The 22,079-nt window shown below is 38.8% G+C and overlaps 2 protein-coding genes and 1 long non-coding RNA gene across 3 annotated transcripts in view; 1 reads left to right on the forward strand and 2 right to left on the reverse strand.

Annotated features, from left to right (window-relative positions):
- Window positions 1-1,287: 1,287 nt before the first annotated feature.
- LOC136704998 (uncharacterized) lies at window positions 1,288-2,505 on the reverse strand. The gene is made up of 3 exons (XR_010803989.1): window positions 2,266-2,505; window positions 1,892-1,993; window positions 1,288-1,395 (listed from the first exon to the last, which is right to left on the reverse strand). It is a non-coding gene; the product is annotated as an uncharacterized lncRNA (long non-coding RNA).
- A 111-nt stretch (window positions 2,506-2,616) lies between these two features.
- On the forward strand, window positions 2,617-5,266 carry epcam (epithelial cell adhesion molecule). The gene is made up of 9 exons (XM_066678201.1): window positions 2,617-2,825; window positions 3,183-3,290; window positions 3,557-3,815; window positions 3,958-4,017; window positions 4,118-4,181; window positions 4,264-4,359; window positions 4,444-4,641; window positions 4,761-4,805; window positions 4,897-5,266. Exons 1-9 carry the CDS (start codon window positions 2,768-2,770, stop codon window positions 4,921-4,923), a joined length of 915 nt encoding a protein of 304 aa, XP_066534298.1. The 5' UTR covers window positions 2,617-2,767; the 3' UTR covers window positions 4,924-5,266.
- A 2,945-nt stretch (window positions 5,267-8,211) lies between these two features.
- The window catches only part of plekhh2 (pleckstrin homology domain containing, family H (with MyTH4 domain) member 2), a 33,365-nt gene continuing 19,497 nt past the window's right edge, over window positions 8,212-22,079 (reverse strand). Inside the window, exons 15-30 of the mRNA XM_066678783.1 lie at window positions 21,913-22,071; window positions 21,629-21,709; window positions 21,364-21,540; window positions 20,672-20,780; window positions 19,886-19,998; window positions 18,303-18,479; window positions 17,644-17,741; window positions 16,276-16,453; window positions 16,044-16,199; window positions 14,236-14,333; window positions 13,986-14,127; window positions 13,593-13,732; window positions 11,099-11,228; window positions 10,920-11,006; window positions 10,665-10,814; window positions 8,212-10,538 (exon numbers count right to left, since the gene is read on the reverse strand). Of these exons, the coding sequence (XP_066534880.1) occupies window positions 10,359-10,538; window positions 10,665-10,814; window positions 10,920-11,006; window positions 11,099-11,228; window positions 13,593-13,732; window positions 13,986-14,127; window positions 14,236-14,333; window positions 16,044-16,199; window positions 16,276-16,453; window positions 17,644-17,741; window positions 18,303-18,479; window positions 19,886-19,998; window positions 20,672-20,780; window positions 21,364-21,540; window positions 21,629-21,709; window positions 21,913-22,071 (2,175 nt within the window). The 3' untranslated portion in view covers window positions 8,212-10,358. The remainder of the gene's footprint in view (window positions 10,539-10,664; window positions 10,815-10,919; window positions 11,007-11,098; window positions 11,229-13,592; window positions 13,733-13,985; window positions 14,128-14,235; window positions 14,334-16,043; window positions 16,200-16,275; window positions 16,454-17,643; window positions 17,742-18,302; window positions 18,480-19,885; window positions 19,999-20,671; window positions 20,781-21,363; window positions 21,541-21,628; window positions 21,710-21,912; window positions 22,072-22,079) is intronic.

A 22,079-nucleotide genomic window follows, 5' to 3' on the forward strand; every position in this document is an offset into this window, starting at 1 on the left:
TTGCTATACTTTCAGTATCATGGAGCTAGAATTAAGTTTATATATATATATATATATATATATATATATATATATATATATATATATATATATATAATGAAACAGGTTGTGACATGCAATAGCATTTGCTCTGTAGTAGTAGGGGGGCTACATTAAATATACAGTCCACACTATTATACAGCGTGCAGAAATAATGTTTGTATGGAGGTTGTAGAATATGGCGACATCTTTCTGTCATTTTTTAATTACTAACATATAACATTCTACCTTAACTATAGTGTTTTCATTGAAATAATATCTATATCTATTAATAAAATGAAATGCAGTGCTCTGGAGCAGCTGTACATGAGCTTACCATCACCATGCTCAAAAGTGTAGGCCAGAGAGGTATATATCCAAATAGCAATGGGCTGGGGAGTACTAGACATGTGTAATGTAGAATTAATCATCAAATTGAACTCTGAACTCGAGGTTTCATGGCAGAATGCAATCAAATACTCACATTCTCCAACATCTAGTCTAAAGCCTTCCCAGAAAATTAGAATCTGTTATGTCAGCAGAATGACAAACAACTTAGGGATGAGAGGAACTTGAGTTCAGAACGGTGGATGAGCAAGTTTCAATAAACCTTTGGAAATGTAGTTTAGAAACATCAGCATTTAGAAACCATTAGTGATAACATCGCATAGAAACATCTCAGAGAGATCAGGCATGGCAAGAATGTACAGTGATTAATAAAGAATTTCTAAAATAACTATTGAGTAGTAGTGATTTTCCTCTTCTGTAAAGTGAAGGCATTACTCCTGATTTATTAGCAACTGATTAATTTTATTTTTCTATTTGGCAAAAAATAAAACAGCCTGGCTGCCAAGGATGAAAAACTATGATATATGAAACTCAAAACTCTCATTCACAATTACAGTCATTCCTTGGGTGTGGCAGGACAGAGACTGTTCTCTTTATTTTTCTTTTTTTTTTTTTTTTTGGTGGGGGCTGGAGGGAATGTAAACATAACTGAAAAAGAGGACAAACACTAATATAAGGGCAAACCAAGCTATCAAACAATTTGTCCGTATGAAATATAAACTTTTTTAAATTAAAAGCTAATTATATAATTCTCAGTATTTAATTTAAAATATACAATGTTTACTTTTATTTGCTTATCTGATAGAAACAATAATTTCACGAATAGTCTTTAAAGAAGTGTACTTTATACATTAACAAATATACATATAAAAATATACACTATGTATTTCTGGTGAGTACATGTACACTCTCAGTAGAAAAGGACGGTACAGGTACATTATTGTCACTAAAGGTACAATCAGTGTAAATGTAACTTTAAAAGTACAACAGTATTTTTAAAGTCCAGTTGTGTTCATCACATTCTTTTCTCTAGAAGGAGAGGGAAGTATTTGTAAAGTTTTTACAGGACAGTAAACATAATGAAATGACATAGTTAAGTGGGGTGTATGTAATAAAAACAACTTTAAACTTTTCAATGAATATAGAATATGGTACAAATATGTTCCCTATCTAAAGATACTGAAAATGTTCCCTTGGGGGTACCACCACAGTGACAGTGACAGATTTTTGTGACAAGAACTTTTAATCACCTGTCTGACATTACCCTCAAAAATTAGGACATATTAAAAGTGTACATAGTATAGATTTATATATGGCATTATATATATAATAAGGCTTTTAGGCAACCTTTTGTTACCCTTTTTAACCTGATATATTTATAAGATGTAATGTTTTACTGACAAATGTCATCATCAGTTATTTACATTAGATGTTTTTGAAGAATACATATCAGAATCACTCCATTCACTGAGAATTTTTTTTTTTCTGTTAGCTAAGTCATTTGTTCAGTTTTCCCGACTTTTACCGTATTGGCCCTGGTCTGTGGTTATACTCAGATGTGTTTTGGTATCCATGATCTCTCTTTCGAAACTCAGTGTGACGTCAGTTTCGGTGAGGTTGATGGTATCTATGAGAGAGAGTAAGAATTTACTCAAATCACCTGCTTCTAAAACACAGTGGTAGTTTTCATGTAACATTTTCCACATTTTATCAAAGCCATATTTCTGTAATATAAAATATTTGGTTTCTGTTTACGTGCACTTTGGTTTAACAACTTAAAGAAACAAACTGAGAGGCAACACCTCAGTCGAAACCTGCCGGTCTGGTTTCTGAAACTAAATTCTACACAGAGAGAAAAATCAGGCAGCAGAACAGAAGAAGCGAGGGTGTTCGGATTACCATTACACGCTCTGTGCTCCTGAGGAAAACTCTTAGAAGGGGGTCGTATCAAACTCGATTTTAACTAAATTCAGTGTTGACCGTGGACCGAAATGATACTCTGCCATAAATGGTTCGACGGAAAGCTGATGTATCTTCATTGAGATTGTCTCCCGCCCATATCCGGGTGTTGCCTGACGTCACTTCGCTGTGCAGGTATAAGGCTCACCTGCAGCAAGGTGATGTTAGTTGACTCAAGGTTTCAGGTGAGGATGCTTCGTTTTCAGAACTTTGTGTAACAAGAATCTACTTATTTCTGGGTGTGACCAGCTTCGCTTGCTTTGGATTATAGCAGCTTTCGATGTTTGTAATCTTTGTTGTATTTTGAGGCGAACATATTTTTGGATCTAAATACTGCCTCGTTTGGCTTTGAATTTCAAAGTTTTGGTTTTTGTTTGGAGCAGTTTCTGTTTTTTTTCTTCTTCTGAGAACTTGTGAATCTTTTGTCTACAGAGCTCCCAAGATGAAAGTCATTATCGCGCTTTGTCTTTTGGCACTTGTCGCCGGAGCTTCCGCGCAGTGTAAGTATCTTATCGTTTTATGGCGGTTGTAAAGTTTCTCCTTAGTTTCTCAATCTCGTAAACTGTTAATCTGATCACATTTTACACGCTCGTGTTTGTAACTTCAGCTAAAGCTGTAGCGGGTTGTAGACTTTATTTTTAGTCTTATTTTTAATTGTAAAATGGTTGTTAGGAGTCGACAAACAGGTCTGCCCGGGAGGGGGAGGGGAATGGTAACCTGATGTTTCAGTGCTCACTCCCATAGGTCATCTTCCTGGTTCATAGCCACACCTGTGACTGTAGTTAAGCATTGCTCCTTAAGTTCCTCTCAGCAGGAAACACTTTGTCTGATAACCTCTGTACTTGTGCATGTTACAGGTGAAACATGTAGTACCATGAAATGGGCGCTCTGTGATGGGAGTCCATGCCAATGTCAACTTCCTGTCGGTACTGCTGGAGCGAAGCTGACATTGGACTGCACCAATTGTAAGCTCCACTTTTTATTTTAATTTCATATTCTGCTAGTTACAATTGTATGTATTGCCTAACTTATTATTTTTTTTTTGCTTTTTGTTTAGTGTACACTATAAATGCTTAAAATTGAGTATGGACATTCGATACTTTGTCACAGTATTTTAGCATTGTATGGATGGTTTTACTATGTACACTAGCTGCATATGTGGTGTCTCTTGGATCAGCTAAATTCAGTGGAACTATGGTATGCATACTTAATACCTGCTTTTGTCTTGCAGTGATTCCCAAGTGCTTCCTTATGCAGGCAGAAATGTACCGTGTCAGGAATAAACTGGATACTAGAACAATCGGTGGAAAACCTGTTGAGGAGGCTATTGTGGATAATGATGGTATTTATGATCCCGAGTGTGAGAGTGATGGGCGTTTCAAGGCTGTCCAGTGCAACCACACAGACACATGCTGGTGTGTCAATAGTGCAGGTGTCCGCAGATCTGATAAAGGAGACAGAAACATTAAGTGTGAACCTGTGGAGACAATGTGAGTAGCTTGTTGGTGTTAATGTCTAGTATAGACATTAAGGCATGTGACTCTGAATGCAGTTACCAGTTTTTTAAAGCTGTTTTGTATAGAAATGCATTATTTTTGGGGAAATATGTTGATCTATAATCGTTCTTCTCAGTTGGGTCCGTCTTCAGTTGACTCACAACCCAGCGGCTGTGAATAAAGATCAGCTGAAGGGGTATGTAACATGATTTGGCTGTATTTTAGAATGTATTATCCCAATGTTCTGTAATCATGGTATTAATTTGTTCTTAATTTATATATTCTCTGAACTGCAGCACCTTTCAAAGTCTTCTCTCTAAACGCTATAACACTCCTACCGCACGTGTGGATAACGTTGATGTAAGTATAATACATTAAGTTATACTTGGATGAGTTGCTATGCTTAAATCACTGATCACTGAATAATCCTATTTTCTTCCAGTATGACCCAGATGCTTCTCGCATTGTTGTGGATGTCAAGAAGGATGCAAAAGATCCTGTTGACCTGCCTCGCATGGCCTACTATATGGAGAAAGATGTAGGTTGTAGATGGAGGAAGACCTTGTTAGTTTTAAGCTTCTCTGAAGAATGTATAAAATCTTAATCTGGGCTTTGTTTTCAGGTCAAAATGCTACCACTGTTCAAAGACCAAACACCTCTAAAAGTCACAGTTTCTGGCAACGATGTGACCTTTAAGGACATCGTGGTGTACTACGTTGATGATAAACCTCCCACATTCACTATGAAGTCACTGACTGGAGGTGTAATTGCTGTCATTGTGGTGGTTGTCCTGGCTGTGGTCATTGGAATCCTTGTTCTGGTAAGTTGAGCATTTCCAGTTTAGGTGTTCAACAATTTTTACTTTTGTAATGTGTATTAGTTGCTTTTTGTGTTTTATAAACTTGAATAACCATTTCTGTTCTCCCCCTTCCCTTTCAGTTTTTCCTAAGGAGACGAGAGCAGGCCCGGTATGGCAAGACCCAGGTAGATGAAATGTAACCTCTTACTTTACTTGATGGTTTGCATTTGGCAATTATGTACTAATGTGTTTTTTTTTTTTTTTTTTTTTTTGCAGGCAAAAGAGATGGAGAATTTGTCGTAAAGATGTGCCATATTTTAGTCACAACACTGGCAGCTTTGCATATGAGCAAAGACCTTGTATATTGCTTGGTTTTTAAAGTAGGGTTATGTTTTTAAGGGGAATTGAACTGTTACATGCTCTAAACAGCTTTGTACAATATGGATTTTTTTTTTTCCCTCTCCCCTGCCTCCCCCATTTACTCTAAGGGGCAGTGTAGAATTTTTTTTTTTTTTTTTTTTTTTAAATATATAAAATGTTTGAAGCTAATTTAAATGGCTGACTTTTGTAAACATGTCAAGTTAATGTTATGTACAGTTGTGTCCTTGCTATTTTTATTAAAAAATAAACTGTCTTGTGATCTGAATTTTTTACTTTGCTCAGTTTGACTAAAAGAAATTGCACATTTAGAATATTGGTTGCATATATACTCTTGTACTGCCATTATCAGTGCTAGGACCAGACATCATACACAGGACTATCCAGCAATGTGTCAAAGTCTTTGGGAAAAACACTAGTGTGGGTTTGTGGGGGTGGAATTTGTTTCCCATAGATACTAAGTAACTACTAAGCCCTCAGGGATTTTAGGCCTGTCTCCAGTGACTTAAGCTTTTCAGAAATGTGAGTAATCATTTAAAATTGAATTCTTGATTTAAATCCTATTTATATTCAGCTTCTTGGGGCATTTTTATTTTTTTAAATGGGCATTTTAATTCCTTCTCACAATCTCCATAATTTTTCTGAATTCAGAAAAACAGCTGTGCTCTTCCACTCCCTTCACATTGTTCATTTACCTGAGCACAATAGCATGTTCTGTCGCTTATTTGGTCACATTGGTAATTGGACACTGAGGAAGAGAGTCCAGGTCATGTCTCTTCTTGCAGATGCATGGCATCTAATGACTACATAGGCTGGTACCACAGAAAGCCACAATACTTGTGAAGCACTGAGTGCAGATTTAGAGAATTTGTAAAGCTGTTTCATCTGTTAATGTGCATAATGTCCCCCCCACCCAAAAAAAAAAATAGCATATGTACGGAATTTAAAATGATACTCATAAATTTATTTAACACAGTGATTAAAATCCTATTGTATCATGTTACACAGAGCAAAGAACTGAGTACTCATAGCCCCTCCTTCAGGAAATCTCAGTTGCTGCCACACCTGTTCTCATTAAGCAACAGGGAACATTTGAATGAGTACATTTTGAATGTGGTAAAAATCTAAAGATCTCTGACTCATGTCCAGGGGCTAGATTTGAATATTGTGGCAGACACCAGCACAAGGTACTGAGAAAACAGAATTGGTTGAGTGACACTGTAACGTATCAGGAAATACTTTTCATTGCTTCACAATAATACTTATGTTTTTCTCTACAAGTGAACTCAATAAGAGCAGACTTTATTATAAGGGGAAACCCTTTGTTACACTACTTTTAAAATGTAGTGTGGTCGAGTGGTTTAAACAGTGGTAAATATTTTCTTAAATACAGATGTGACAGCATTTTCACAACCATTGTATGTAGTTTGTAATTAAGAGGGCATTAAAATCTAGATTTCTGGTTCAGTCCCAATGAGAACAACAATATGCTGCTCTAAAGCAGCATTTCAGAATGCCCTAAATTATTGTTTAAATCTCACTTGATTAAATAAGCAATGAATTTTACATGTTACATTTATAAGTGGCTTTCCCGTTTAAAAAAAGTTATAGATTTGAAGAGTAAGCCTGAGAGACTAATGCTTACTGTTTGGAATCAGGTTAAACGAGTCCGACTGCCCTGTTGAACACCCAGCTAATGCAAATCTCTTGCCGTCTCCCAGTGTCAGTGAGTGGAGTGGCATATTGCATTTTAATTAAAAAAAAAAGTGTTAGACTTTAACAGGCACTTTCATGAATGGTTAACTTGCTGGTAAAATATAACTGTTTATTAAAAAGGATTAATGTGTACCGCAAATTTGGTCACAGAAAGCCTTAGGCCACGGCTAAAAAATCCGGTCCTGATGATCCCATAAGGGAAGAGTTTAAGTTCTGCCAACTCTGGACTGGATTTCACTTTTGCCATGAACAACAGGTGCAACAGAACTATAAATATATACTTTCTAACTTAATGCTTCATGTCCTCAATATAACCATGAAATGTCGTAAGACTAGCAGCACATTGCACAGGACAACATACAGATAGTGCAGTAATATGTGATCTCTTTTTGAGAATAAATCCTAAATGTATATTAACATTGTTAGATCTTAAAGCAGTAAACAGCATATTTCTGTGAAACTGAATCTTTTGGAAGAAGTGAATGAAACAGTCGCTAATAAATGTATAATATGAGGACTACTTTTCCTTACACCCTCTCCATGTTTGATCTCACAAAGCTGTGTGAATATTGTGTGATGGCAGATTGAGGTCGTACTTTATTATCTTACTGATTTGTGTAGTTTCTTTAATGTTAATCGTATGGCTTTCAAATATAAAATATTGATCTGCACATTTATAGGTTTTCTATTACATTTCATATAGCATCAGCATCAGGGAGATTAGCTTTGGAGTATATTGATATGTCTATCATTTCATACAAATTGAAACCACACTTAAATCTCAGAGACGTATCATACCGCTCTTTCGAGAAATGTAGAAGCAATTTATTTGTTTAATCCCTGTGTAGAAAATAATATGAATATTTTTGGTGTAATATAAAACACAACGGGGAAATAGGGAGTAAAAATGTAGTGACTATCTTTATAAAATTCTAAATCCATGTACTGTGAGTTTAATGTCATTTCCTTAGAAGAACTGACTTCTTTCCCAGTTATTTTGTCTATGCTTGCCTTTCTCTTCCAGCCCGCAGCAAGACCGGTTCAGACAGGTTTGGGTGGGTCACTCTCAGCCCTCCCCTCTCTTCTGTTTTCTTTCATACCTGAGCTCATATGTCACATGGTGAACAGGTCACCATGGCAACTGGTAGGTTTTTAAAGTTAACAGCCAATCAGAAGTGCCGTACACATGAGTGGGAGGGAGACTGTCTGTGATGTCAGTTTGCTACTATCGACGATACTTTGCAAAGCCTGAAACAACAACCAAATGAGAGTTCATATTTCACCTGCACTACTCAGACCGTGTACTTGTGAAATACTTCCTGTTTTGAGTATCATTGATTTCCTTCGCTGATCAATTAAATCCATATAAAACAATATCTGTTTAGTTTATAATTTTTTTTATAGAAATCGTAAAAAAATGTTACAAATTTATACAAAGCATTTGCCAAAGCAGGAAACTTTTAACTCCTTATATGTTTATAATATATTAATGTACTTTTTGCAAAGGTAACCTAAGTTTTTAAAGTTCACTCACAAATCTATAGACTAAAAATATATAAAAAATTTATTTAGTATAGTAATACATCTTGAATTATATTACTTCATTTTGAAAGAAGAAGCATTTGTCTAGTGTTTGATGTCTTTGAACATTCTGAAAAACTTCTCTGAAATGCAAACTGATATAATCTACTGATGTCATCACCTGAAACTACAATCGTGCCAGGACTATCCATCATATTTTGCATGAGACACCTAACAGACAGAATAATAATAATAATAATAATAACATTATAATACAGCACAAGAGACAGGATGCAAGGGGTGCAAACAAAGTGTAATAGGCCAAACCCAAAATGCCTACAACAATTGGATAGCAAGCCCATGATGAAGATTATATGTGAGAAGTGATATGGAAATTCCCATCAAATGTAAACAACAGCTTCACAAAAATATTTCAAACAAACATGTCAGAACACAGAGCACAAAAGTCCTCTGTTTAATATCACATAATAGTTTTGCTGCCATTATCAGTTCACCTTCTTAAAGGTGACTATCACGACTGTAATAAAAAACATTTAATAAAATTCAGATTTATATACTTTCCCTTTTTTTGCTAGATCCTCAAACTGTTTGTGCGATGGAACCCAGTCTAACTTCTAAACTTCAGCCACATACAAACAACAGTTGTTATTTTCCCTTCATACACACTTCTGAGCATAAACAGGCCAGAGAGAACTGAAGTTCCTCACAATCGAAGACATTTCTTTGATTAGTGATGGTCATTCTCCTTAAATTATTATTATTATTATTATTATTATTAGTATTAATATTTGGCAGACACTCTTATCCTGAGTGATACACAATCATGTTACAGAGTAGGCTAATGCAATATTAGTTTTGCCTATAAAACCTGTTTTCTTGCTCAATTGGGAAAATCAAACCCCACTCTGTTCCAGAGAGTGCAGTGGTGTTATTCACTATGCTTTACCCACCATCAAAATAAAGAATTATTATTATTCAGTATATGAAAAGTCAGAATGCTCTCATGCTCAAAACATTAACCACATTGGTTCTTAAATTTACCTCTTCCGCTTTGTGTACTGAGAGCATACTTTTCGCCTAAAGAGTGTCAAACCACTTGCCACAAGCTTGACATGTTTCTCAGCCATACTCCAAACCTAATATAATTCTAGTCTTACATAGAAAAACACAAGCACAGCTGCAGCCAAACACCTTGCTCCACTACAGTCTGTACACATTCTTTATCAAACATACATACTTTACTCTGTGTAGTGAATGAGTCGGTTATCTACACAAAAACACTCATTGTAACAGAAAAAAAAAAAATCAACTTGTTATTTCACAATGATATTTGTGTCTCTCCACATGTAATTGCCCACCATTTCTTTGGAAGAAGCTTTCACATGAAGTTGTTACACTGGAATGTTGTTTTTTTCCTGAAACAAGGGCATATTCACATTGTGACAAAAACAGATTTATTCCAGAGACATACGCTGATTAGTAAAAATAAAGATTTCTGTAAGTACTACTTCGGAAGGATCTGTTTTTATGAAGTTTGATCATTATAATGTTGGCTTATACTGTAGCACTTGGGACTTCACTCTACTTCACCAAATCCTGACATAATGGTGCTTATCCATCTAACTCTAAATACAGCATCTAAATAGGAGAAGTCTTTGTTTGTTTGAATGCTAAAAGAATGGTGAAGGTGAAATGAAGCAAAATGCAAATCATGTGCATGTTCCTGCTCTCGTGCTTCGGAGCACTTCCTCTTCAGTTTATATACTGAGCTCCCAGCCACTCTTTCTGACAAAAGCATATCACAAAAGGAGAATATTGTCATTTTTTGAATCGTGCACTCATGATGTCTGGCATAAACAATTCAGCTCTGAGAAACCTGTTTGTGAACTCCACACCAGTTTTATCCTTGTCTGGATCAGTGGTCATCACTGCTCCAGAAGACCTTTCTGCAGGACTTAGCATCCTTTTTTAATCACACCTCATCCAGCTAACAGATGTTTTCAGAAGTTGTACTGAATGTGTGTTGGAACTAAACCCTACATGAAAAATTTCCAGGAGGAGATGGGGCTGGTGTATGCAACACTATTCCTCCAGATGAAACATCACAGCAGTGTTGGGGCTTTGCTGGGTCTGGAGGAGACCGCAGGAGAAGATTTGCTATGTTGGTCTCCCACCTGAGACTGCACCAGGAGCAGAGCCGGGGCTGAGAGATGATGGGCCACTGACTTCTGCTGGTGGGCACTGTTGATGTAGCTGGCCATGAACAAGGTTATCTCCTGGATCTAACCAACACAATCTATTATTTTAAAAACTGGACAAGGCTAATCAAATCATATTGTTTAAATCATCATATCTTAAGATAAATATAATAACATGAAATATAATAACAGATTTCATGCTGTCCCTACCTTAGAAGCACTCATGGTGAATAAGTATTTCTCTGTGAGCTTGTCTTTGAGTGTGTTGCTTCCAGAGCTCTGAGACACCACCAGCATGAAATCCTCATGACAGCCTCCGAAGGTTACAATATCCTTATGGGAGTAGGACACCAGGAGTTTCTAAACAATCATGAGAGCAGGAAGTGTTTAAAAAAAAAAATTAGCTTATGTGATGTAATATGATCAGTAGGGAAATTTATCGTAGATATGAAGATCATTTCTTACTATGGAGTTAAATTCTAATACACTCAGTCCATCTTCATGCACTGCTAGCCAAACGTGTGTTTTCTGCTGAGGAGTTTGTGACACAAACTACAGGCATACAGAGAAGGACAGAACAAATATGAAGTACAGTATTAAACACACTATATCATAATCTATATACATGAGCCACATATTCCTACCTTAGCCTCAAACAGCTTGGCGCCAAAGAAAGGCCACTTGCGGGCCACAGTCAGGTAAATCCGCACACATTCAGAGGTGTTTCGGCCCCTTAAAGAAGCCCACCGAGTTGACAGCTTCTGACATAATTGACTGTTAAAACAAAGCCGGAAAAAATCAGATTAGAGATAAATTTAAACTAATTGGAAGAATGAATCAAACGTGAATGCCCAAAAAGCCAAACTAGTAGTACTCCTGGTAGAATATTATGGACAGGCTACTCTTGTTCACCCAGCAATTTTAATTCATAGCAAACAAAAAAATCACAGATATGACAACAAACATCCTGGCTTTGTTAAAACATACCTCAAACAAACACAATACAATTTATATAATAGCATATTTAATTCCAGATAAAGTGGGAAAAAGAAAAAAGGCTCATCATATAATTAGCATTTTTAAGATAAAGTGGGAAAAAATAAAAAAGTCTCATCAAATAATTAGCGTTTTTAAAACAAAAACTGGTCGCAAAAGCCAGTCTGCAGTTAGTCTGCAGTTAAAATGCAGTGCTTCCAGATTTTAACTACCAATTGGACTTCACTTATTGAGAGAAAACACTATTGAGAGAAGGCCACAAGAGGTTTATCAATAGAAAAAAAAATGTATCCAACATGAAATGTGTCTAAAATTTTTTGCAAGTATAAAAAATGGTAAGGGTATATTTGGGTAGTTCAAGCATGATATCAATGCGCCAGGATAGAAAATATAATTTAAAAATAGAAAATGCACAACAAATGTACAACCCCACTTTCAGAAAAGTTAGGATTCTGTGAAAAATGTAAATAAAAATGCAATGTGCAAATAATTTAAACTCTATATTTAATTGAAAATAGTACAAAGACAGTATCTGAAATATTGAAACTGAGTGGAAATCACTGAGTGTAAAACCATTGTCAGTGAACCCTAGAAATACATGCCAAAACTGTCATGCAAATATGAAACCATATACAGGATTCAGAAACACCACCACCTTCTCTGGGCCCAAGCTCATTTAAGATGGAGTAAAGTGAAGTATGAAAACCTCCTGTGGTCAGACAAATCAAAATTTCAAATTCTTTTTAGGCTAAAGAGGAGAAGGACAATCCATCCTTGGAAGACCTTGCTTATTTCAGCAAGACAAGTCCAATCCATATTCTGCAAAGATTACAACAGCATAGCGCCCTAATAAAGGTGTGGGTGCTAAACTTGTCCAGACCTCTCACCCACTCAAAAACAACTGTTACATTACAAAAAAAACCCCACTATAATGGAGCCTCTAAGTTGAAGTCCAGTAACAAGCAGTACTGGCAAAACATTTATTTTCAAAACTGCTGTGACTGGTCTCCTCAGTTTCCAAACAGTTAGAGAGAGTTGATAAAAGGAAGGGTGATGCAACACAGTGGTAAACATGTCCTGTCCCACATTTTTTTTTGTTTTGGAACTTGACGCTGGCATCAAAATCAAAACGGTCAAGAATGTTTCAAAAAACAATAAACTCAGATTCTGCATTCTACAAATATGGATTTGTACTATTGTCATTTAAATCTGTGGTTTAAATTTGTCTGGTGCCTTTCTAATGACATATATAAAGATGACTGTATAGATAACCGTACATTCCAGTTTCCCCATTGATTTAGGATTTATTTCTAGTAAAGAAAAGGAGAGATAGCTGTTACATCAGGTCTTCCATTAACCAGCTCCATTCTGCAAAGATGAACCTCTACTTTAACTACATTGTATATGTCTTTTTTTTAATTTGCTACAAAGTATAAAAGCTGAGTGAACATTCAGAATGTGTGGCGATTTTGCTTGCCATTCTTCCTTACTTTTTTCCTTTTAGCAGTAGTAAATCAACAAAGCAAATTGCATCCAGGTTTAACAGCTGCAAACAAAACCCAGGTGTCTATGTTAGTTTGCTCTTCTTTATTAGCCCAGATGTTTCCCTGACGTCCAGACGTGAAGCTGAATTTCCAGACCCGAATGTTTTTCCCTTGAATTTCCAGACCTGAATCATGATATCAGGATTTCCTAATGACACTGATTTAACTCCATATGTTCTCCTCAAACCCACTGATTCACCTTAAAAGACGCTGAGCTTCTGAATGCAAACAAACCAGGGAGAACAGCATTTCCCATTTATTGTAGATCTTCCCTTTAAAGAAGCCACAAAAGGGGTCCAACAATATTTATGAAAGTGATTATTATTATATTTTCTATGATGTGTGACATGAAATGAATCAAAGCGCTCTGTATTCCCTGAATGAACCAATTTATATTCCATAGAGTGGGTCCCCCATGTATGTTCCCATGTTTAAAATTGGTTTAATACAGAAGCTCTGACACAGCGAGACAACAGTATATTATCTGTTCCACAATGTGATGGAGAATCAAAAACCGTCTGACAGCTCATTTAGAGGTGACTTGACTGTGACAGTTTTTGGAAGTTCTCCAAGCACTTTTCTATCTGAATAGGTTTACCTCAACTGTTCCTCTGAGCAGGCTCGTCTGTAGTGCTTGGGGTAAAAGCGCTCTAAAACCTGTTTGAGAGTCTGCTTTGACTTAGCCTGTCCAGACCCTGTGGTATTAGAGAATGGCTGATCAAAGTCTCCAAATTCTACCTGTGAAGGTATAGAGAATATATTGAACAAGACCATGGGAGACATGCACTTAGGTTAAAACTGAATCTCATATTTAAGTTAGTTATAAACAGCAAAAGGTTGCATCTAACCTGAAAGTTACAATGTGTATATAGCCTTTTTAAATTTTTTGGATAAGAGATAAATCAAGCCACAGTTGGAATAGCATTGATATGCTCATGTTGAATCTGGAAAACACACACACACACACACACACACACAAACACACACAAACCTGAGCAAGAAGGGCAGACATTTCTAAGGCCAGTTCTTTGTTTACAGGGAAATGACCTGCAGCTATCTCCTCATTTGTTTGATAGGCCAAAAGCAGACGCTCTCTTTCAGTTTCTCCTCTCAGTAGCTGTGAGAAGTACAACCTGGAAAGAGGGGAGGAGACAGAGAGAGAACAAGGGAGGGGGAGTTATTACTTATAATAATAGTAGTCTCTTATTAGGTTGATGTTCTAAAGGCAGAATCCTCCTTGCCTGTTCTTGTAGGTAAGTTTCACAGTCCTTGTGTTCTCAGATTTGCCAGTGTGGAGCTCTTTACAGGCCTGCTCCCATTTAGATATGATGTCACAAATCTGCAGAAAGGCCCACATGTTGTTGTTTTTTTTTGAGGGAACAAAAAATTGAGGGATTCATTAATTAATTCATTCACCCATTGTCTGTAACCACTTATCCAGTTCAGGAAACCTATGCAGACACAGAGAGAACAAACCACACTCCTCACAGACAGTCACCCGGAGGAAACCCATGCAGACACAGGGAGAACACACCACACTCCTCACAGACAGTCACCCAGAGGAAACCCATGCGGACACAGGGAGAACACACCACACTCCTCACAGACAGTCACCCAGAGGAAACCCATGCAGACACAGGGAGAACACACCACACTCCTCACAGACAGTCACCCGGAGGAAACCCACCTGGACACAGAGAGAACACACCACACTCCTCACAGACAGTCACCCGGAAGAAACCCACGCAGACACAGAGAGAACACACCAAACTCCTCACAGACAGTCACCCGGAGGAAACCCACGCAGACACAGGGAGAACACACCAAACTCCTCACAGACAGTCACCCGGAGCGGGACTTGAACCCACAATCTCCAGGTCCCTGGGGCTGTGTGACTGCGACACAACCTGCTGCGCCCCTTTGTAAATTACCATATGATATGATCAGGTCACTGGTTATATTCAGGTTTGAGTCACATATTTCACTGTGATGCATGTGTCCACAGTGAATTAGGCAACAGGTAATTCATTCCTCCTTCTTCTAAAGTTAGAGTGCACATTTATTTTGTTATAAACTGAGATAATGAAGTGGCTAGAACAGGCAGATAATTTTTTTTAAATCTCCAGAATCAAGAGTTTTCACTCACAGAGCAAAAACCCAGCTACACTAAACAGTCATGGGCGGGGAATCAGGGGCGGGGCGTGGGGAATCATAGAGTTGTGGGTTCAAGTCCCGCTCCGGGTGACTGTCTGTGAGGAGTGTGGTGTGTTCTCCCTATGTCCACATGGTTTTCCTCCAGGTGCTCCGGTTTCATCCCATGATCCAAAAAAATGGTGGATTGGCGACTCCAAGGTGTCCATAGTTGTGCGTGTGAGTGAATGTGTGTCGCCCTGTGAAGGACTGGTGCCCCCTCCAGGGTGTGTTCCCACCTTGAGCCCAGTGATTCCGGGTAGGCACTGGACCCACCATGACCCTGAATTGGCTAAGCAGTTAAAAACAGCATATACATACAGTATACAAAGGATACAAGGATGTGGTATGTAACCTTAATAGGTATTAATAAATCTAATTATTTAAACAAATTAAATGGCATTAATTAATGATATTATCAGTAACCACTTCTACTATTCTGGGTGGACTTTCCATTAGATACTGAAATATTTCTATGAGTATTTATTTGTATTTAGCCATAATAACATCAGGTCAGGTACTGATATTGGAGAATTAGTTCTGGATTACAGACACCACTCCAACTCATCCTAAAAGTTACTGGATGGAGCTCTTTCACTCCAGAGAAGTTCTGTTGCTTTACAACCAAATGTTGGTGGGCTTTATGACCTTCTAGCCAATGCTTGGCATTGAGCATCTTGATCTTAGACTCATATACAGCTGATCCAGAATGTCCTATAACATTTTATGTTTTTCCAAGATGACCGTAAAAGCTTGCATAACTGATTGTCTGTGTCCACAACATGTGCAATTTAAACTGGCTGAATTATCTACAAAAAGAGGTGTCTCTCAAGTACATGTGTGTGGATAAGTGTCTGACCTTCAGACTGCCCTGTAGGTAGTGTTCCAAGTTTTGGCCAGCAGGGTCATCTGAGTAGAGACTAAAGCCAGAGTAGCCTGTTTTTCTCATGCCAGTGTCCTGATTCAGACGGCACTGGAATTCATCCACCGTGGTGGATGCATCAAAACCAACAACCTGCCAACGAAACATACTTTCATACAGATATATCTTTTTGACTGTGCCCTTCATATTATATCTGTTTTCATTAAACCTGGTATGTGTTGTTGAGGAAGTGGACAGGCAGACTGAAGGGCAATGAGTGGTGGTAGGGATTCCTCAGTAAGATGGACAGAATCTCCATGCGAGAGGGTCTAGCCTGACGATCACCCTTCTGTTGAGTTCTCTCCACTGAGCGTTGGCAGTAAATGGCGTACTTCCCCACCTCTGTCCTATAGATAGAAAGGTACAGTATGATCTATCAATTTATTTAATGAGATAACATTCAACATATCCTCATTTTCCAGTCTACAATTACAGGCTTTATTAGTTCTGCCATTACAAACTGTAGTCCAACTGTTGCTCTGTATACTTTCTTTGCCTCCTTTGACCATTTTTCCTATGCTCAAGACCCCAACAAGACAACCACAAAGCAGGTATGATTTGGGTGTTGGACCATTCTTAGTGTTGCAGTGACACTAACATAACATGTGGTGCTTGTACAAGAGGTTTAGACATAGAAGTGCTGCTGGAGTACCTCAGTGTCACTGCAGGTCTGACTATTCTCCACCGACTAAAAACTGTCTACAAAGTGGACTTACAGCATAGGTGTCTGACAGAGTTAACAGTGAGTGGATACAGTGTTTAAAAACTCCAGCAGCACTGCTGTATCTGATCCACTTGTACCAACACAATATACACTAACACACAACCACCACATCAGTGTAATTACAACACTGAAATGAACACACAAATTGTACCAGCTCTCTGGTGGTTCTGACCATTGACGAACAGGGTGAAAGGAGGCAAATAAAGTGTGCAGAGCAACAGATGGACTACAGTCTGTAATAGCAGAAATAAAAAAGTGACTGTGTATGGTCACAGAGCTGAGAGTATGAACGGTAAGTGTAGAAACATGGAAGTGTATATGGCAGAACGGTATATACTTTTCTTATAAATTTATGCAGCAGATCTGTAAACCTCACCCTATTTTAATCAAACTATGTTGTATTTAAAAAGCACTGGCAATAAATGGCATGCTGTGGAGCCTTAAAACAATGTGCCAGTAAGAAGGGTACAATACCCCGATACCTGTGTTCTATGCACTCCATTCAATATCTCTAGGATAAGTTGGAGTGGTTTGATCCAGAACTAATCATACAACATCAGTAACATCATGAGTAATGATCTCACTTATGCTCTTGTGCTTGAATGAAATCAAATCTTTACAGCAACATATCATATTCTGGAAGAGTAGAGGCTGTTACTGTATCAGAAACTCTCAGTCAGAAGAAATGTTGTGTGAGTATGTGTGTGTGTATGTTGGACAAATATGGTTGGACCATGAGGGGAGTACTTGTTAAGTATTACTAACGAAGAGAATAGTGAATGTGTGTCTGTGTGTCGGGGAGTACAGAATCACCTCGAATCTGCATGCTTCTTAAGGTGGACTTGTAGAAGCCAGAGAATAGGGTGCTGGGGCAAGAAGAGCCCTACACACAATGCCAGGAGCTGCCAACCCTGCAATGACAAACATACACTAGAAAACAGTGCCCAACACTGCCCAACACTCCCCCTTGTGGAGGCACTCAACATTAACCCCGCCCACAGTTTCATATTGGAAAACAACTCACTTGTTCCCTCCCACTGTGATCTCACTTGAGTTTCCCATGAGTAACCAAAGGGATGAATATGTCTACAAGTGATTTCTCGTATTGCTAATGTAAATTAATGCTAGCCCTGGGCAGTTTTCTACAGCACTTCTCACATTAAGTGAGATTGTATTTTTTTTTATAAACCTCATGCATGTATCAGGAGTTAAAACCTGTAGCAAGATAGTATTTTTTCAAGATAGTATAGCAAGATAGTAGGACTGAATACAATTACCCACCCACCAAACTCCAGACACTGTGCGGTATGAACTTACACCACACCATAATGGCCTTTATTTAGCCCATGGATATATGTTGAAATCTGGACACGGTTTGGCCCATGATTTTTGGTCCAAACTTGGCCCAAGACAGCAAACCAACTGATCACTATATTAAAGCCCTAAATGTTTGGTTTATATATGTCTCTCACCTGTAGTGGGCCTGCCTGTTCTAGAGGCTGTTTGCGTGTTTGTTTGATGAGTTGACAGTAGATCTCGTTCTGCAGCTCAGGGTGTGTAAGACACACCTGTAAAGCACACTGGGCCAGTGTCACATGGTAGTCTATAGCTGGAGTGTCTATGGCTACGTTTATGAAGAGCTGGCATGTCTGAGGAAGAGAGGCATCATTGAAACAAAACCCTGTATTTCCAAAACTTATTAATGTACTGAGATTTAATTCCAGTTCCACTGTTCTATAAAATTACCAGCATTACATACTTCACTCATTCATTCATTCATTCATTGTCTGAAACCGCTTATCCAATTCAGGGTCACGGTGGATCCAGAGCCCACCCAAAACCACTGGGCCCAAGGACAACACATATTTACACAATTAATCACACACTCACACCTACGGGCACTTTTGAGTTGCCAATCCACCTACTAATGTGTGTTTTTGGACTGTGGGAGGAAACCGGAGCACCTGGAGGAAACCCACGCAGACAGTCACCCGGAGGAAACCCATGCAGGCACAGGGAGAACACACCACACTCCTCACAGACACTCACACGGGGGAAACCCACGCAGACACAGGGAGAAAACACCACACTCCTCACAGACAGTCACCCGGAGGAAACCCACGCAGACACAGATGAACACACCACACTCCTCACAGACAGTCACCCGGAAGAAACCCACGCAGACACAAGGAGAACACACCACACTCCTCACAGACAGTCACCCGGAGGAAACCCACGCAGACACAGGGAGAACACACCACACTCCTCACAGACAGTCACCCGGAGGAAACCCACGCAGACACAGGGAGAACACACCACACTCCTCACAGACAGTCACCCGGAGGAAACCCACGCAGACACAGGGAGAACACACCACACTCCTCACAGACAGTCACCCGGAGGAAACCCACGCAGACACAGGGAGAACACACCACACTCCTCACAGACAGTCACCTGGAGGAAACCCACACGGACACAGGGGGAACACACCACACTCCTCACAGACAGTCACCCGGAGGAAACCCACGCAGACACAGGGAGAACACACCACACTCCTCACAGACAGTCACCTGGAGGAAACCCACGCAGACACAGGGAGAACACACCACACTCCTCACAGACAGTCCCCTGGAGGAAACCCAGGCAGGCACAGGGAGAACACACCACACTCCTCACAGACAGTCACCTGGAGGAAACCCACGCAGACACAGGGAGAACACACCACACTCCTCACAGACAGTCACCTGGAGGAAACCCACGCAGACACAGGGAGAACACACCACACTCCTCACAGACAGTCACCTGGAGGAAACCCACGCAGACACAGGGAGAACACACCAAACTCCTCACAGACAGTCACCCGGAGCGGGACTTGAACCCACAACCTCCAGGTCCAAGTCACATGCATGTTGATGGATAGTAAATAAAATGGCTATCAATTGTACCCCTGGGTTTTAAATCATCATTTCTCTACAGTGTACCACTTCATATTAAACAATAATTTTCACATTTCAGTTAATAAATAATGAAGATATTTCTAAAAAGATATTTAGACCTTAAAAAGCTTGATGGCTTCAGTCTGTAGGGCTTGTGAAGGCAGAGTGCTGAGGGGGGAAGTTAGGGCTTCCTTACTGAAGCACAGCAATGGATGCCTCCACACCTGTGAGCCTGCACAGAGGAAGCAGAACTTAAGCAAGCCATATTAACACAACCTCATTTTCTTTTTTCTGTGCTTGGTGAAATTCAGATTTTAGGGAAATCTATGAGAAAAGACCACAAATGCATGAAGCCATTGATTGTCTGACATAAATTATTTGAAATTTGGAAACTCTTTAAGGTGCACCCATTGTGGCCACATGCATTCAGCTATTTTATTGTGATGGTCTGGAACACACACCAACGCAAGGTCACCATACCCAATGCCAAGTGCCAGCAAGAAGGAGTAGACTATGGAGCAGTAACACTGCGTTCTCAGGAGGCCCATCAAGTTTTGTATCAAGTTCTTTTCATAGCTGAATGTCTTTAAATACAATCATCTAAGGTTAATTCTTCCCAGAAATGTAGAGGCTGTTATTAGAGTAACCAAGAAAAAAAATACCTATTAATCCCGTTTCCTAAATATATATATATAAAAAACCAAATTAAAACCAAAAGTTGTTCTCACACTGATTCTAAGAGTCCCTTAGATGGTACATATTTAAGCCCTGTGTGTTTTAGATTCTGAATGTCTAGGACCCTTGACAACTAGTTAGAAGATCACTGCTCTCAGACATGACTTCAACCGTTTTGCCCCATGATGTGTAACAGTGTATTACAGGAGTACTGAGTAAATGAGGCTTACTTGGATCACCTTCTACACTGAGAAGTTTGCCAACCAGCTGCTCAAACTCAGTCCCCACTTGTCCAATACGTGCCCCTGCTGCCACAGAAAGGTGATACAGCCATGCTGCCTACAAATGACAGATCCAGTTAATGAAGTAAACTTTAAGTAGAAACCACAGTAGTAGAAATTAATTCCACCCTTTTGTTCAAAACATCTGCATGTTTACGTGTTAAAATGTAAAAATGATAGAAACAGGATGTCCTAATTATTTTATGACTTTAAATGTCCTTCATCACCAAAATGTGTTATATGTCATGATTAAAACATTTCTGCTTGTTGCCTCATACAGTGTTTTACATTTTATTATTTGGTTTTGTTTTGAAATCTTTTCTTAAATCATCCATGTTGTATGTGCATGCATTTTTTTTATCATATTTATCATTATATTACACTATTATCATCATTTTAACCATTATCACTAGACATCACCAAATAAAAAAACATGGCTATATTTATGACACTGAGAATACATTGCCACTAATGTAAAATACTACATTTCTTTCTGCTCACTACAATGTATTGGTTTAAACACGGATACATTACTGACCACACTAGCTGGCTAAACAGGAGTATATATGTTTGTAGGGCGGCCAAATAAAAAGTTCTTACTGTATCATAACCAGAATAACAGAATACTGCTCTGCATTTACCTTCTCATGCTGGGCATCTATATGCAGGTAAGTAGGGGGCTGGTTTAGTGGCTGGATGGCAATGGTGGGGAAAGTAGGAAGCTCACTCTGCTCCCTCTTATTGTTCCCATCTGAATCACATGAGTGCTCCACTTCTTCCACACATGCATCCAACAGCCTGATCTGACCCAGAGGAAACTGAGGAGAGAGAATACAGCATGCATTAATATGTACACAAATTCCAGAGTAAAGTGATGGTGGTATGGCACTAGAGGGCGGAATTTACCTTATCCTCTTTACTTCTGAAATAGTAGAGTGTCTTCCCAATAAGTGCACACCACACCCGCTTAGAATAGCCATGTTTTACCTGAACAGATATGATCATAAAATATGAATTTATAAGGAAATATCAAACTGCTTATGTCTGTGTATAAAAAGGGCTACAAGGTTCATCTGATTGAGCTCTTAAGCGCACTTACATTACATATTGCACTGTGACAGTTAAATTAGTTTTGGTGAAATATGAAACAGACTAAAGCAGGAAACACTGAATAGTTGGAGTTGCAGAACCTTCAGCAAGTGTCCCCTCATGGCTGGACGCATGTCTGGCTGGGTAAACAATGGACTGGCTGCTTTGACCCTCAGAACACACTGCAGCACCCTCAGCCACTCTTCTAGCAGGTTAGGAGAATCTGCCTTCAGATTATACACTCGCTTTCCTGTGACTACCTGAAGAA

This window comes from Hoplias malabaricus, chromosome 8 (assembly GCF_029633855.1).
Source record: "Hoplias malabaricus isolate fHopMal1 chromosome 8, fHopMal1.hap1, whole genome shotgun sequence".
Lineage (NCBI taxonomy): Eukaryota > Metazoa > Chordata > Actinopteri > Characiformes > Erythrinidae > Hoplias > Hoplias malabaricus.

What these genes read in the sequence shown, in the direction of transcription:
- epcam (XM_066678201.1), top strand. Translation starts at nt 2,768, where the DNA reads ATGAAAGTCATTATCGCGCTTTGTCTTTTGGCACTTGTCGCCGGAGCT. An exon ending in TGTGAACCTGTGGAGACAAT is followed by an intron (nt 3,816 to 3,957) that starts GTGAGTAGCTTG and finishes CGTTCTTCTCAG; the next exon opens with TTGGGTCCGTCTTCAGTTGA. An exon ending in CCCGGTATGGCAAGACCCAG is followed by an intron (nt 4,806 to 4,896) that starts GTAGATGAAATG and finishes TTTTTTTTGCAG; the next exon opens with GCAAAAGAGATGGAGAATTT.